Source organism: Callithrix jacchus, chromosome 17, assembly GCF_049354715.1.
Source record: "Callithrix jacchus isolate 240 chromosome 17, calJac240_pri, whole genome shotgun sequence".
NCBI lineage: Eukaryota > Metazoa > Chordata > Mammalia > Primates > Cebidae > Callithrix > Callithrix jacchus.
In genome coordinates, this window is record NC_133518.1 from 42,362,603 (window position 1) to 42,379,826 (window position 17,224).

The 17,224-nt window shown below is 37.8% G+C and overlaps 1 protein-coding gene and 1 non-coding gene across 17 annotated transcripts in view; one reads left to right on the top strand and one right to left on the bottom strand.

Moving 5' to 3' along the window:
• The window catches only part of GK5 (glycerol kinase 5), a 70,404-nt gene that overhangs the window by 25,082 nt on the left and 28,098 nt on the right, over positions 1-17,224 (top strand). For all 16 annotated transcript variants that reach the window (XR_004735675.3, XR_004735674.3, XR_013528591.1 and 13 more), the window contains 3 exons: positions 525-656; positions 15,752-15,827; positions 16,984-17,045. Coding sequence is in view for 6 of the 16 variants with exons in the window: in XM_035277763.3 (XP_035133654.1) it covers positions 525-656; positions 15,752-15,827; positions 16,984-17,045 (270 nt within the window). In the remaining 10 variants the exon portion in view is untranslated. The remainder of the gene's footprint in view (positions 1-524; positions 657-15,751; positions 15,828-16,983; positions 17,046-17,224) is intronic.
• Positions 15,330-15,436, bottom strand: LOC118149101 (U6 spliceosomal RNA). The gene has a single exon (XR_004736256.1). It is a non-coding gene; the product is annotated as a U6 spliceosomal RNA (small nuclear RNA).

A 17,224-nucleotide genomic window follows, 5' to 3' on the forward strand; every position in this document is an offset into this window, starting at 1 on the left:
GCTTGAAGCTAAGATATGAGATTGTGATTAATGTGAAAATATTTGGACTGTGAGCCTTCAAAATCAAAGATTAACTGATAGCTTTATGTAGTTACTATTAGAACAGCAGTGAATTAATGCTATTCTACTACTAAATACTATAGGTTAAACTTAAAGTATACATATCCCACTGAAATAAAATATTACAAATATAGCCTCCTTCCTAGACTCTCTCCCTTCACTGTCATAGTTAAAATAGGTAGAGAGGGAAAAATATAGTTGTTAAAAAAAAAAGTTTATAAGTACCTGAGCATCTGGTGTTTGCTAAGATAATTCACAGCAAATTGGTTGCATTTTATGTGTTAGAACACAAACTACCCATTAAGGATAATATCGCTGTTTTTTATTTTCTTAAGTGCAGAAAACACTTTTATAAGTTGTTAAATGACTTGTTATTGGGTTTGTTTGCATGTATATAGAATTGAACTGGAAAATTTAAACACTATTAAATGCATTTTCTTAAAATATGTTTTTTTAAAATATAGCTATTTCACAGTTCTTGCCGAGTGCTTCACTTTTTCACTAGAAGTAAACGACTTTTTTCAGCCAGTTTGTTCACTTTCACAACCCAGCAGACTTCTTTGAGATTGGTCTGGATTTTACAGAACTTGATTGAGGTAAGAAAATATTTTGTGTGTGTGTGTGTGTGTGTGTGAACTATATAAAGACTATGGAAAAGAAAAATTAAAGGAATAAAGATAGTAATTTGATTATTCAAGGGAAAATTAAGTGTCTACCATATATTGGAATGGAAGACAATGTGGCATCTTTACTTGTTTTTTGTTTGTTTTGCTTTTTTTTTTTGAGATGGAGTCTCGCTCTGTTGCCCAGGCTGGAGTGCAGTGGCATGATCTCGGCTCACTGCAACCTCCACCTCCTAGGTTCAAGCGATTCTCCTGTCTCAGCCTACCAAGTAGCTGGGATTATAGGCACGTGCCACCACGCCTGGCTAATATTTGTATTTTTAGTAGAGACAAGGTTTCATCATATACATCAGGCTGGTCTTGAACTCCTGATCTCAGGTGATCCGCCTGCCTTGGCTTCCCAAATTGTTGGAATTACAGGCATGAGCCACTGTTCCCAGCCTGTTTTTCTTTTTCTTTTTTTTAAAAAAGAGACCTTTTTATTGTGTCATAATACATCTAGAAAGGTGAAAAAAAAAAGTACCAGTCAGATACTGTGGAACAAACATCTTTGTAACACCAGCCGAATCAAGAACTAGAACACTATGATACTGTATATCACATTTTCTTTCTTCTTTTACAATTTATGTATTTATTCCTCAGTACCCTACTTTAGTTTTGTCTCAATATCTTTGATTTGTTTCTTTGAGATGGAGTCTCACTCTGTTGCCAGGCTGGAGTGCAATGTTGTGATCTTGGCTCACTGCAACCTCCACCTCCCGGGTTCAAGTGATTCTCCTGCCTCAGCCTCCCAAGTAGCTGGGACTACAGGTGCACATCACCACGCCCAGCTAATTTTTATATTTTTAGTAGAGGTGGGGTTTCACCATATTGGTCAGGATGTCTCAATCTCTTGACCGTGTGATTTGCCCACCTTGGCCTCCCAAAGTGCTGGGATTACAGGTGTGAGCCACCGCACCTGCCATATCTTTGATTTATATCAATGGAATTCCTTTGTATGAGACTCCTTTTGCTCAACATTATGTTTTTGACATATACCAATCTTGTATGTAAATTAATTTGCTTATGTTTTCATTGCTATTTGTTGTTCAATATATGATTTTAACACAGTTTATTGTCTATTCTGTTCATGTACATTTGGATTATTTCCAGTTTTTGGCTGTTATGAATAATGCATCTCTTGGTGTACATGTAATTGCTGTGTCTATACATAGGAATGGAATTTTTCAGGCATGAATGTGTATATATATCTTCATCTTTTTTGAGACAGTGTCTCACTCTGTCGCCCAGGCTGGAATGCAGCAGCGTAATCTCAGCTCACAGCAACTTCCGCCTCCTGGGTTCAAGCGATTCTCCTGCCTCAGATTCCTGAGTGGCTGGGATTACAGGTGGATGCCACTACATCTGGCTAATTTTTGTACTTTTAGCAAAGATGGGGTTTCACCATGTTGGTCAGGTTGGTCTTGAGCTCCTGACCTCGTGATCTGCCTGCCTCTGGCTCCCAAAGTGCTGGGATTACAGTGTGAACCATGTGCCCAGCTATGTATCTTCATCTTTAGTGGATAATGTCAAAACACTTTTGCAAAGTGGTCATAACAATTGACACACTGGATATCAGTATGTGATCAGAGGACTTTTTATTCCATTTACTATCATAATTGACATTAGTCCTTTATATTTTAGCCATCCTAGTTGGTAAGTAATAGTATCTGAGTGTGATTTTAGACTAGATAATAAAACAAGATCCAACTATGTGTTATCTATATGGGGTACATTTTAGATTTAAAAAATACACAGGTTAAAAGTAAGTGAGTGGAAGCATATATCATGTAAACAGTCATTGTAAGAAGCTGGAGTGGTTTTTTTTTTTGAGACAGTGTCTTGCTCTGTCACAGGTGCCAGGCTGGAGTGCAGTGGTGCAATCTCGGCTCACTGCAACCTCTGCCTCCTGGGTTCAAGCAATTCTCCTGCCTCAGCCTCCTGAGTAGCTGGAATTACAGGCACACGCCACCATGCCCAGCTAATTTTTGTACTTTTAGTAGAGACGGGGTTTCACCATGTTGGCCAGGATGGTCTCGATCTCCTGACCTTGTGATCCGCCCGCCTCGGCCTCCCAAAGTGCTGGGATTACAGGTGTGAGCCACCGTGCCCGGCCTGTAGTAGTTATATTGACAACAGACAGTATAGACTTTAAAACAAAAACATGTTACTAGAGATAAAAAGGGAATTTTTTAATAGTAAGATGGTCAATTCATCATAAATATTTAACAGTTATAAACATCTAATAACAGAGGTCCACAATATATGAAGCAAAAATAGACAGTTGAAAGGAAAAATAGATAGTGGAGCATTATTGAAAGTGAGACTTTTGTACCTCACTTTCAATAATGACTAGAATAACTAAACAGAAGATTCACAAGGAAACAGAAAATTTGATTGACAGTAACAACTAAATAGACCTAATGACATTTATAGAAAACTCCACCCAAGAACAGAATATACATTCTTCTGAAGTGTACATGGAACTTTCTCCAGGATAGATCATAGGCTAGGTATACTTCAAGCCTCAATACATTTAAAGGGATTGAAATCATACAAAGTACGCTCTCTGATCATAAAGGCTTTGAATTAAAAGTAATAGAAACAACTTGGGAAGTTAAAAAATATATGAAAATTTAAAAACATTTAAAAATAACCAGTGGGTCCTAGAAGAAATCATAAGAGAAATTAGGAAATACTTTGTGATAAATGAAAATGAAGACACAACATACCAAAACTTATTAGATACAGATAAAGAAAAGTACTTAGAAGGAAATTTATAGCAAGACTATATTACATGTAGAAGAGTATATTTAAAAAGAAGAAAAATGTCAAGTAAATAATCTACCATTCTACCTTATGACACAGAAAAGATGAGCAAACTAAACCTAAAACTAGCAGAAGGAAAGAAATAATTGAATTAGAGCAGAATTAATGAAATAGAGAATAGAAAAACAATGAAGAAAATCAGTAAAACCAAAAATTGGTTCTTTGAAAAGATTAGCTAGACTGGCAAAAAACTAGAGAGAAGACCCAGATAACTAAAATTATGAATGAAAGGGGATATTAATACTGACCTCACAGAAATAAAAAGCATTAAGTTCATACCAACAAATTTGAAAGCCAAGATAAAATGAAAAATTTCCTAGAAATATACAAATACTAGAAATAAAAGAAGAAATAATCTGAATAAATCTATAACAAGTAAAGAGATTGAATTAATAAATAATAAATTCCCACATAGAAAAGCCCAGAGCTCGATGGCTTTACTAGTTAATTCTGACAAAAGTTTAAAGAAGAATTAGCACAATCCTTTCATAAATTCTTCCAAAAAATAGAAGATTAGCTGAAAATAGACAATTGAATAGTAGTAGTTAGAGACTTTAATACCCCACTTTCAGTAATGGATTATACTTCCATTATTGGAGTGAGAAGTACTTCCCAGCTCATTCTTTTAGGCCAGTGTTACCCTGATAACCAAACAAAGATGTCACAATAAAAAAAACCTTTAGACCAATATTTCTTATGAATACAGATGTAGAAATCATCAACAAGTCTGATGTGGTGGCTCATGCCTATAATCCCAGCACTTTGGGAGGCTAAGGCTAGAGGATTGCTTGAGCTTAGGAGTTTGAGACCAGCCTGGGCAATATAGCAAGACACTGTCTCTCCAAAAAATTAAAAATTTAAAAATTAGCTGGACATAGCGGTACATACCTGTAGTCCTAGGTACTTGGGAGACTGGGTGGCAGGATTCTTTGAGCCCAGTAGTTTGAGACAGAAATGATTTGGTATCACACCACCACTGCACTCCAGCGTGCATGACAGAGCAAGACCCTGTCTCTGGAAAACCACACACACACACACACACACACACACACACACACACTCTCTTTAACAAAATATTAGCAAGTCAAATCCAGCAACATATAGAAAGGATTATATATCTTTTTTTTTTTGAGACAGAGTTTCGCTGTTGTTACTCAGGCTGGAGTGCAATGGTGCGATCTCGGCTCACCGCAACCTCCGCCTCCTGGGTTCAAGCAATTCTCCTGCTTCAGCCTCTCGAGTAGCTGGAACTACAGGCACGCACCACCATGCCCAGCTAATCTTTGTATTTTTAGTAGAGACAGGGTTTCACCTTGTTGACCAGGATGGTCTCGATCTCTTGACCTCGTGATCCACCCACCTCGGCCTCCCAAAGTGCTGGGATTACAGGCATGAGTCACTGTGCCTGGCCCCAGTTAATTTTTAAATTTTTTGTAGAAACAAAGTCTATTTTGTTCTAGTTAGTTTTGAACTTCTGAGCTCAAGTAATCCTCCCACCACAGCCTCCCAAAGTACTGGGATTATAGGTGTGAGCTACCTCACACAGCTAAAAATTAATCTTGTTTCTATATACTAGCAATGAACAATTCAAAAATGAAATTAAGAAAATAATTTCAGCGGGAAGCAATGGCTCATGCCTGTAATCCTAGCACTTTGGGAGGCCAAGACAGGTGGATCACCTGAGGTCAGGAGTTTGAGACCAACCTGGCCAACATGGTGAAACCCCGTCACTACTAAAAACATAAAAATAGCCATGCATGGTGGTGGACTCCTGTAATCCCAGCTATGCTAGAGGCTGAGGCAGGAGAATCACTTGAACCTGGGAGGCGGAGGTTGCAGTGAGCTGAGATCACACCTTAACACTCTAGCCTAGGTGACAGAGTGAGCCACCGTCTCTCAGAGAAAAGGTGAAAAGAAAACAATTTCATTTACAAAAACATCAGAAATAATAAAATATGTATAAATAAACTTAATTACAAAACATATACTCTGAAAAGTACAAAACATTGTCGAATGCAGTTAATGAATGCCTGAATAAATGGAAAGACATTCTATATACATGGATTGGAATATTTAATACTGTGAAGACTGTAGTACTTTTGAAATTTATCTACAGGTACAAAACAATTTCTACCAAAATTTCTGCTACATTTTTTTTTTTTGGTAGCAGACAAGCTGATTTTAAAATTCACATAGAAATTTGAGGAACCCTGATTAGCAAAACAATCTTGAAAAAGGAACAGTATAGGAAAACTCACACTTCTCATTGCATTGTGGCCTTAATTTGTATTACTCTGTTTACTAACAAAGTTGATATATTTTCACATATTTACTGACCTTTATATATTCTTTTGTGGAGTACCTCAGTTCTTTGTTTTCTAAAAACCTAATACACTTTAATTTTAGAATGGTTTTTACAGAAACATTCAGCTGTAAATATAGATAGTTTCCATATACTCTTGCTCCCCACCAGTTTTTGCTGTTATTAGCATCTTGCTGTTAAGGTGGTACATTTGTTGCAATTAATGAACCAATATGGAAACATTGTTATTAATGTAATGTATCTACTGTTACAGTACTATGATACACCACACTTTCACTGCCCTGAAAACTATGCTTCACTTAACTCACATCTCTTTCTGAACCCAGGGTAACAGTGATTTTTTTTTTAATCTCTCTCATTGTACCTGTGAACACTGATATTTTTATTGTCTATTTAGTTTTGTATTTTCCAGAATATCATATGGTTTTTAATCATATAGTATGTAGACTTTACAGACTGGCTTCTTTCACTTAGCAATATGCATGTAGGGCTTCTCCATGTATTTTTGTGCCTTGATAGCTCATTTTGTTTTATCACCTAATAATACTCCATTATCTGAATGTGCCACAGTTTGTTTATCCAATCACCTATTTCTTTTTTCTTTTCTTTTCTTTTTTTTTTGAGATGGAGTCTCATTCTGTCACCCAAACTGGAGTGCAGTGGCATGATCTCAGCTCACTGCAACCTCTACCTCCCAGGTTCAGGCGATTTTCCTGCTTCAGCCTCCCAAGTAGCTGAGATTACAGGTGCCTGCCACCACGCCCAGCTAATTTTTGTATTTTTAGTAGAGATGGGTTTCATCATACTGGCCAGCCTGGTCTCAAGCTCCTGACCTTAAGTGATCTGCCTGCCTTGGCCTCCCAAAGTGCTGGGATTATAAGCATGAGCCTCTGTGCCCAGTCTCTCCAGTTACCTATTGAAAAACATCTGGGTTGCTTCCAGTTTTTGGCAATTATAAATAAAACTGCTATACAATTTTGTGTGCAGGTTTTCATTTAGGCATAAATCTTCAATTCATTTGTGTAAATAGGTGTATGATTATTGGATCATATGATAAGACTGCATTTAGTTTTATAGGAAACTATCTACTATCCTCCAAAGTAGCTGTATCATTTTGCATTTCCAACAGTGGAGAGATTCTCTTGCTCCATATCCTCATCAACATTTGATGTCAAATTTGGACAACCAATTTAGCCATTCTAATAGATGTGTAGTAGTATCTTTGTATTTTAGCCATTCTAACAGGTGTGTAATAGTATCTTATGCTTTAATAGGTATGTAGTAATATTCATTGTTTACAATTCCTTAATGACATGTGATACAGAGCATATTTTCATTTGCTTATTTATCATCAGTATATCTTTGATGAGGTGTCTGTTCAGATCTTTTGCTGTTAAAAAAATTTTTGTTTTAGGCCAGGCGTAGTGGCTCATGCCTGTAATCCCAGCACTTTGGGAGGCCGAGGCGGGTAGATCACGAGGTCAAGAAATCGAGACCATCGTGGTCAACATGGTGAAACCCTGTCTCTACTAAAAATACAAAAATTAGCTGGGCATGGTGGTGCATGCCTGTAGTCCCAGCTACTTGGGAAGCTAAGGCAGGAGAATTGCTTGAACCCAGGAGGCAGAGGTTGTGGTGAGCCGAGATTGTGCCATTGTACTCCAGCCTGGGTAAAAAGAGTGAAACTCTGTCTCAAAAAAAGAAAAAAAAATTTCTTTTTAATTTTGTGACAGATTCTTGCTCTGTCACCCAGGCTGGGAAGCAGTGGCATGATTGAGCTCATTATAGCTTCAAACTCATGGGCTCAAGTGAGCTTCCTGCCCCAGCCTTCTGAGTAACTGGGACTACAGGTGTGTGCCACCATGCCCGGCTAATTTTTTCACTTTTATTTATTTTATTGATTGAGATGGAGTCTCACTCTGTCACCCAGGTTGGAGTGCATTGGTATGATCTTGGCTCACTGCAACCTCTGCTTCCTGGTTTCAAGTGATTCTCCTGCCTCAGCCTCTCAAGTAGTTGGGATTATAGGTGTGCACCACCACGCCTGGCTAATTTTTGTGTTTTTAATAGAGATGGGGTTTCACCATATTGGCCAGGCTGGTCTAAAACTTTTGACTTCGAGTGACACACGTGCCTCAGCCTCCCAAAGTACTGGGATTACGGGTGTGAGACACCATGCCCAGCCAAATTTTTTCACTTTTAATAGAGACAAAGTGTCACTGTGTTCCCCTTGCTGGCCTCTAACTCTTGAGCTCAAGTGATCCTCTCATATTGGCCTCCCAAAATGCTGATGTATAGGTGTGAGCCACTGCACCTGGCCCCAGTTAAAATTTTTTGAATGTGTAGACTTTATTTTTTTGGTATCAGTTTTAGATTTACAAAAGAATTGAGTGAAAAATAGAGTTTCTATATACCCGCTCATGCCAACTGCATTTAGTTTCTCCTCTCATTAGCATCTTGCATTAGTGTAGTACATTTGTTACAACTGATGAACCAATATTGCATTCTTAACTAATAGTCTATAGTTTACATTAGGGTTCACTGTGTTTTACATTCTGTGGATCTTCACAAATATGAAATGACATGTATCCATTATTGCATTCTCATACACAGTAGTTTCACTGCCCTCAATATCCTCTCTGGTCAACCTTGTCCACATTAAACCTCCAGCAACTTGTCAGTTATAGTTTAGGTTTTCCTATGCAAAGTATTTTTTTTCCTTGCCTTTTAAAAAGGTTTTCCCTTTGTTGTTTGTTTTCTGCACTTTGAATGTCATATGTCTAGGTGTAGATTTTTAAAATATTTATACTGCTTGGTGTTCTCTGAACTTCCTGGATCTGTGGTTTGATGTCTGTCATTAATTCTGGAAAATTCTGAGTTATTTTTACTTAAAATATTTCTTCTGTTTATTTTTTTCTTTCTACTTCTGATATTCTCATTATACATATGTTAAACCTCTTACAATTGTCCTACATTTCTTATATATTCTTTTTTTTTGTTTTATATTTTTTACTTTAGGAAGTTTCTATTGACGTATTTTCAAGATATGTCTTTGCTGTGTCCAGTCTGCTGATGAGCCCATCAAAGCCTTTTTTGTTTCTGTTAACAGTATTTTTGATTTCTATTATTTCCTTTTTCTGTCTTAGAGTTTCCATCTCTCTGCTTACATTCCTCATCTGTTCTTGCATGTTGTCTACTTTTTTCGTTAGAACCCTCAGAATTTAATTTTAGATATTTTAAATTTTTTGTCTGATAATTCCAAAGTCTCTGCTGTATCTGAGCCTGGTTCTTATGGTAGCCTTGTCCCTTCAGACTGTTTTTCTTGCCTTTTAGCTTGCCTTTTGATTTTTTTGTTGAAAGCTAAACATGATGTGCTGCGTAAAAGTAACTGAGGTAAGTAGGCTTTTAGTATGAGGTTTTATATTTATCTGGCTAGGAGTTATGCTATATTTACTGTTTTTAGCTACAATGTCACTGGCTAAACTGTCTTCTAGTGTCCTTGTTTTTATCTTTCGTGTCATCTTTGGATTTCCCTAGAGACTTTTTTTTTTTTTTTGAGTCACAATTTTGCTCTTGTTACCCAGGCTGGAGTACAATGGCGCGATCTCAGCTCACCGCAAGCTCCGCCTCCTGGGTTCAGGCAATTCTCCTGCCTCAGCCTCCTGAGTAGCTGGGATTACAGGCATGCGCCACCATGCCCAGCTAATTTTTTGTATTTTTAGTAGAGACGGGGTTTCACCATGTTGACCAGGATGGTCTCGATTTCTTGACCTCAGGATCCACCTGCCTCGGCCTCCCAAATTGCTGGGATTACAGGCATGAGCCACTGAGCCCGGCCCTTAGAGACTTCTTAACTAGAACCTGAGGCTTGTAGTTCCTCCAGCTGAAATCCCTGATCATAATTCAGGAGGCCTATTGATGTAGTGGTGAAGTTTGTGGGGAAGGGAAGCAGTCTCTAATCTTATGACTAGGTCTCAGTAATTTACCAAGCCTGTGTCTTTGGGCAGTGACCATCACATGTGCTTTTTACCTTTCTGGGTGGCATAAGAAAGTTAGAGGGGGCTGGAATTGGTCACAGTCCTGCCCCTACTTCAGTTAGGCTCTAGCAAAACCCAAGTTGCTTAGGCCCTGGCAAAATAATTTTCCTTGATTGCAGGCCACTATTAATGAATACAGAGTACTCTAGGCTTATTTCACAGTAGTTACTTTTTCCTGCCAGAAGCATAGTTGCTTCCTATGCTTCTCCCCCTATATTCAAGCCGAGATCCTGTTGGGGCTTCGGGAGGTCAATGCACAAAAATATTGTGTTCCCCTAAGGCTGGACCTTTAGGAGTTTTTATCTCACAAGCTAGTCCACAGTTTAGTCTCTAGCAATTAATCAATTACTCTGTGTGTTCCTACCAAACTCTAACAGTGGCTTTTGCTCCTGGTAAGCTGTTATTTTTTGTATCCAGCTGTCTTTCCAATTTTCAGTGTGACTATATGTCTTGTGACTTAGCTGTCAGATGGATCTAAGGAGAGCTGTTGATTTTCAGTTTGCTCAACTTTTTTCTTGTGAGGATAGAAGTAATGACTTCCAAGATGTTTACACATCAGACAGAAAATTGGAGTCTCCTCTTGTACATTTTTGTGTTGTTTTCTTCGCATTGCATATTTTTCACAATTCTGGATGACTTTTTTGTTTTGTGTGTGTTGAAAGTATTTTCTCCAGTTGATCTTTGCCTTTTAACTCTCGTATGTTTTCTGGGAAAAAGCAAAGTTGTTAAAGCAGTGCAGTTTATCAATGTTGAGTGCTTTATGTGTCCTTTTGAAATATGGTTGTTTTTATGAGTTAACCTTTAATCCAGTAATAGTACTGAATTCACTTAGTTATTCCAGTAACTTATCTAATAGCTTTTTTTTTTGCAAAGGATGTTTCTGTGTATACAGTATGTCTTTTGCAAATAATTAGATTTTTTTTTACTGGTTTAACACTTTCTTTTTCATTGATAAGGACCTCCAGGATATATTGGTTAGAAGCAGTGATCATTAATTCTTTTTCTTGTTCCTGATCTTGGACTCAAGGCTTTCAACATTTCTTTACTTAGTATGAATCTGGTTTTGGGGGGCTATCCTTTGTCCTTTATCAAATTAAGGATGTTCTCTTTCTTTCCTAAGTTTGCTGACACTTTTTATTATGAGTGAGTATTGAATTTATCAAACACGTTTTCTGCACTTATTATCTAGGTTTGGTGTGTTTTATGTAAGCCACTTGGGGTTGGTAGGGCTTTCTGAATTTGTTGCTTTCTGTCTTTTGTTGATTTTGGCAAATTCTCAGCTGTTATCTCTTTAAATGTAATTTCTGCTCCATTCTCCATATCTTCTTTTTTTCTCAAAGCCCAAATATGGGCCATTTGCCCTATGAGCTCAACTCTCTATGGACCTAAGGAGAGTTGTTGATTTTTAGTTTGCTTAAGTTTTTTTTTTTTTTTTTTTTTGCAAGGATGGAAGTAATGACTTCCAAGCTTTTTACCTAGCAGGTGGGAAATTGGAGTCCCCTCCTGTACATTTTTAACTTTAGAACTTCTTACTAAATCCCCTTTATATCTAACCCTTATGTTACATATTTTCCAACCTTTTGTCTCTCTGTGCCTCATTCGGGGTATTTTCTTCTAATCTATCTTCCAAATCTATTATTCACTCTTTAATTGTTTCTAATGTGCTATTAAAACCCATCGAGTTCTTTATTTTTTAGTTCTATAATTTATCTTTCTTTCCATATAATTGGCATTTTTATTTTAAAGGCCATGACTGTGAATTCCAACACCTGTAGCTCCCATGTAGTATCTCTCTTTTTCTTGTTTTTGTTTTTCTTCAATGTTATTTCTTCATATGCCTGGTTACTTATTTGTATATATGTATGTATATGCAACCTTGACGTTATATTTACAAAATTGTGTGTAGAATTAGAGAGCCTTAACATAATGCTGTCTTGCTCTAGATATGATTTATGTTTGTTTCTTCCATTCTTCCAGGTAATAGGATTATCTCAATCCAACTTAGTAATTGAGATGATTCAAATCTGACTTGTAGTTCTGATGAGAGCCTGTCCTTCTAGTTTACTCCTGCTCTTAGGGTAGAGCCATTTGCTGTCCTTAGCCAGCCTGAGGGGGATTAACCCTGGTCCTCCTACCTTAGGAAGCACTGATGTCTACTCTGTGTCACCCTAGCCTCCTCAGGGCCTAGCACCTATCAGAGGCCCTGGCTCATGAATATTTTTTGAATAGATGGATGAGTTTACCACCTGTCAGGCATTGTGCTACTCACTGAAATACAGATTAACTTTTGGCTATTAAAAAGTTGTATCTGGAACAAATTTTAGAATAAAAATTTATAAATTTCACAAGAGTTTGAAATATAATATTATTTTAAAGCATTCCATATTTAAGTTGCATAACTCTTGAATGGAATCTTAAATACTTGTATTATAAATAACTTACAAATGACCTCTGTTTTTGGAACTCATGTCATTTGTTTTCATTTTGCTGATCTTTTCTATTATTAAAGTATAATTTATCTTGAAATGTTTCCATTTGTTTTTCTTTTTATTTCAGTTATTTACTTATTAGTATTTTTTGGAACATCTGCTATATGCTGGGAACCCTTCTAGGTGTTGGGGTTATGAATATAAATGCATTCTTGTCCCTGCCCTTAAAGAGCTAAGGTCTAGTAGAGGAGCAGTAATGGTGTGAGATAATGGCTAAATGGAAGCTACCCATAGGATGCTACATACTGAGTTAGAAGGCGTGTGGCAGTGGGGCAGGCTTGGACAAAGCCAGGAAATGCTAATCTTGAAGGACAAATAAGGTTTGTAGAGGTGATAAAGTTTGTTTCAAGAAATTGTTTTTTGTATGTTAATAACACAGACATTTCAGTTTCTCTACTAGCTATTACAGTTTAAAGAGGTATTGACACTTTTGTTTCGCTTGCCATGCTTACATCAAGAATTGGCCTGATAGTAATATTTTAGGCTTTGAGGGGCATGAGGTTTTTTTCACCACTCTGCCATGAAAGCAGCCGTAGGCAATCCATTAACAAAAGGGTATAGCTGTGTTCCAATAAGACTTTATTTATGGACACTGAAATTAGTTTTATATAATTTTCATGTGTCACAAAATATTCACCTTTTGTCTTTTTAACCGTTAAAAATTTTGAAAACGATTTTTAATTTGCTGTATGCTGGATTTGGCCTGTGGGCCATAGTATGCCATCCCAGCTTTGGGCTATTTTTTGTTTGTTTGTCTTTTGGGATGGAGTCTGGCTCTGTCACCTAGCCTGGAGTGCAATGGCGCGATCTCGGCTCACTGCAACCACTGCTTCCTAGGTTCAAGTGATTATTCTAGCTCAGCCTCCTAAGTAGCAGGGACTATAAGCATGCACCACCTTGCCCAGCTAATTTTTGCATTTTTAGTAGAGATCGAGTTTCCCCATGTTGGCCAGGCTGTTCTCGAACTTCTGACCTCCTTGTCCTCCCAAAGTGCTGGGATTACAGATGTGAGCCACTGTACTCGGCTCACTAGTATATATTTAAACTAAAAATATATAAACTTTTTTTTAATTGCATTTTAGGTTTTGGGGTACATGTGCAGAACATGCAAGATAGTTGCATAGGTACACACATGGCAGTGTGTTTTGCTGCCTTTCTCCCCTTCACCCACATTTGGCATTTCTCCCCAGGCTGTCCCTCCCCTATTGCCCCAATAGACCCCAGTGTGTAGTACTCCCTTCCCTGTGTCCATGTGTTCTCATTTTTCATCACCCGCCTATGAGTGAGAATATGCGGTATTTTGTTTTCTGTTCTTGTGTCAGTTTGATGAGAATGATGTTCTCCAGATTCATCCATGTCCCTACAAAGGACACGAACACATCATTTCTGATTGCTGCATAATATTCCATGGTGTATATGTGCCACATTTTCCCAGTCCAGTCTATCATCGATGGGCATTTGGGTGGGTTCCAGGTCTTTGCTAATGTAAACAGTGCTGCAATGAACATTCATGTGCATGTGTCCTTATAGTACAACGATTTATAGTCCTTTGGATATATACCCAGTAATGGGATTGCTGGGTCAAATGGAATTTCTATTTCTAAGGCCTTGAGGAATCTCCACACTGTCTTCTACAATGGTTGAACTAGTTTACACTCCCACCAACAGTGTAAAAGTGCTCCTATTTCTCCACATCCTCTCCAGCATCTGTTGTCTCCAGATTTTTTTAATGATCGCCATTCTAACTGGCATGAGATGGCATCTCAATGTGGTTTTGATTTGCATCTCTCTAATGACCAGTGATGATGAGCATTTTTTCATATGTTTGTTGGCCTCATGTATGTCTTCTTTTGTAAAGCATCTGTTCATATCCTTTGCCCATTTTTGAATGGGCTTGTTTGTTTTTTTCCTGTAGATCTGTTTGAGTTCTTTGCAAATTCTGGATATCAGCCCTTTGTCAGATGGGTACACTGCAAAAATTTTTTCCCATTCTGTTGGTTGCCAATTCACTCTAGAGACTGTTTCTTTTGCCGTGCAGAAGCTGTGGAGTTTGATTAAGTCCCATTTGTCTATTTTGGCTTTTGTTGCCAATGCTTTTGGTGTTTTGGTCATGAAGTCCTTGCCTACTCCTATGTCCTGAATGGTTTTGCCTAGATTTTCTTCTAGGGTTTTTATGGTGTCAGGTCTTATGTTTAAGTCTTTAATCCATCTGGAGTTAATTTTAGTGTAAGGTGTCAGGAAGGGATCCAGTTTCTGCTTTCTGCACATGGCTAGCCAGTTTTCCCAACACCATTTATTAAACAGGGAATCCTTTCCCCATTGCTTGTTTTTGTCAGGTTTATCAAAGATTGTATGGTTGTAGATATGTTGTGTTGCCCCCGATGCCTCTGTTCTGTTCCATTGGTCTATATCTCTGTTTTGGTACCAGTACCATGCTGTTTTGATTACTGTAGCCTTGTAGTATAGTTTGAAGTCCAGTAGTGTGATGCCTCCCGCTGTGTTCTTTTTGCTTAGAAATGACTTGGCTATGCGGGCTCTCTTTTGGTTCCATATGAAGCTCATGGTGGTTTTTTCCAGTTCTGTGAAGAAAGTCAATGGTAGCTTGATGGGTATAGCGTTGATTCTGTAAATTACATTGGGCAGTATAGCCATTTTCATGATAATGATTCTTTCTAACCATGAACATGGAATGTTTCTCCATCTGTTTGTGTCCTCTCTTATTTTGTTGAGCAGTGGTTTGTAGTTTTCCTTGAAGAGGTCCCTTACGTTCCTTGTAAGTTGTATTCCTAGGTATTTTATTCTTTTTGTAGCAATTGTGAATGGCAGATTGTTCTTTATTTGGCTCTCTTTAAGTCTGTTATTGGTGTTTAGGAATGCTTGTGATTTTTGCACATTGATTTTATATCCTGAGACTTTGCTAAAGTTGCTTAAAAAAATGGAACGCTTCACGAATTTGCGTGTCATCCTTGCGCAGGGGACATGCTAATCTTCTCTGTATCATTCCAATTTTAGTATATGTGCTGCCGAAGCGAGCACAAAATATATAAACTTTTAAAACACACACACACACACACAAAAGTAACTAACACATGCTTGGTATAAAACTAAAGCCTTTCAGAAATATTACATAGAAAATGAAAATCTTCCCTTTCTCCTCCCCCTGCCCCCCCAATAAATCTCAAGCCCTATATAATAATTGCTTACAACAAGTTGGAATATATTCTAGAAACTTTTTCTGTGTACATATTAATTTTGTAAAGCTGGGTTTGTACCGTATCACCGGTCTGCTCTTAATCATGCACTTAGTAATTTACCCTTTTTAAATCGATTTTGTGCTGTTGTGTTTTCAAGGTGCAAAAGGCAGTTGAGGAAGAAAATTGCTGCTTTGGAACTGTTGATACCTGGCTGTTACATAAGCTCACAAAAGGTAAAGGTAACCTAGAAGATCTATTTTAAGTATCTGAAATTTGATCAAGAAAAAGGATTTACCTAAAAACAGTAGAAGTTACTTTTTTTTTGAACTAGTGTCTGGCTCTGTCAAGCAGGCTGGAGTGCAATTGTGTAATCATGACTCACTGCAGACTCGACCTCGGGCCTCAACTGATCCTCCCGCTTCACCCCCTGAGTGGCTGGGACTATAGATGTATGCCACCACAACTGGCTAATTTTTTGTATTTTTAGCAGAGACAGGGTTTTGCCATGTTGCCCAGGCTTGTCTTGAACTCCTGGACTCAAGCAATCCATCTGCCTCAGCCTCCCAGAGTGCTGGGATTATAGGCGTGAGCCACTACATCCAGCCAGAAGCTCCTGCTTTTTTTTCTTCCTGTACTCCAGACGTAATGCTCTTTTCTTTTTTTTTTTTTTTTTTGAGATGGAGTCTCGCTCTTTTTGCACAGGCTGGAGTGCGATGGCAAGATCTCGGCTCACCACAACCTCCGCCTCCCGGGTTCAAGCAATTCTCCTGCCTCAGCCTCCTGAGTAGCTGGGATTACAGGCGTGCACTACCACACCCAGTTATTTTTGTATTTTTAGTAGAGACGGAGTTTCTCCATGTTGATCAGGCTGGTCTTGAACTCCCAGCCTCAGGTGATCCACCCACCTCAGCCTCCCAAAGTGCTGGGATTACAAGTGTGAGCCACCTTACCTGGCTCGTACTGCTCTTTAGTACCCTAATGTTATAGTAAAGCTAGTCTTATTCTAGATTTGTTATAAGAGGAGGACAGTTTTTAAATAAATTGTGATGAAACCTCAATATAAGACTGGGAACCAGTCTTAATTTCAAGGATGATAAGACGAGTTCAGTAACAAATCTACCATCTTGCTAGTGGTTATAACTATGGGTAACATTCACATCTTTAAGCCTCTTTGTCATCTTTAAACTGGCGGATCACAAAGTGACAACATGCTGTAAGTGCTTTTGTACAACTATAAAAGTTCATAAAGATTAAGTGGAAAATTGCTTTTGGTTACTGCATTGAAATACACATTTTGGAATGAATTTTGAGGGTCTGGATTATACACTAGGGATAGGTGTTGATTTATATTATCTGATAATGAATGTATTATTTCCTATTTAAATTTAGGTTCTGTATATGCCACAGATTTTTCAAATGCTAGTACAACTGGACTTTTCGACCCATATAAGGTAAAATTTTTTTCTTCTTTTTGAATCATGCATTTTTGTGTAATATAGATAGATTTAGATTTTCCAAATTAGCTTATTTTTAATTGATGACTATATCGTGTACAACATGATGTTTTGATATATGTTTAGAGGTTTGATATATGTAAATATGTATATTCTGATGATATGTTTTTATGCTC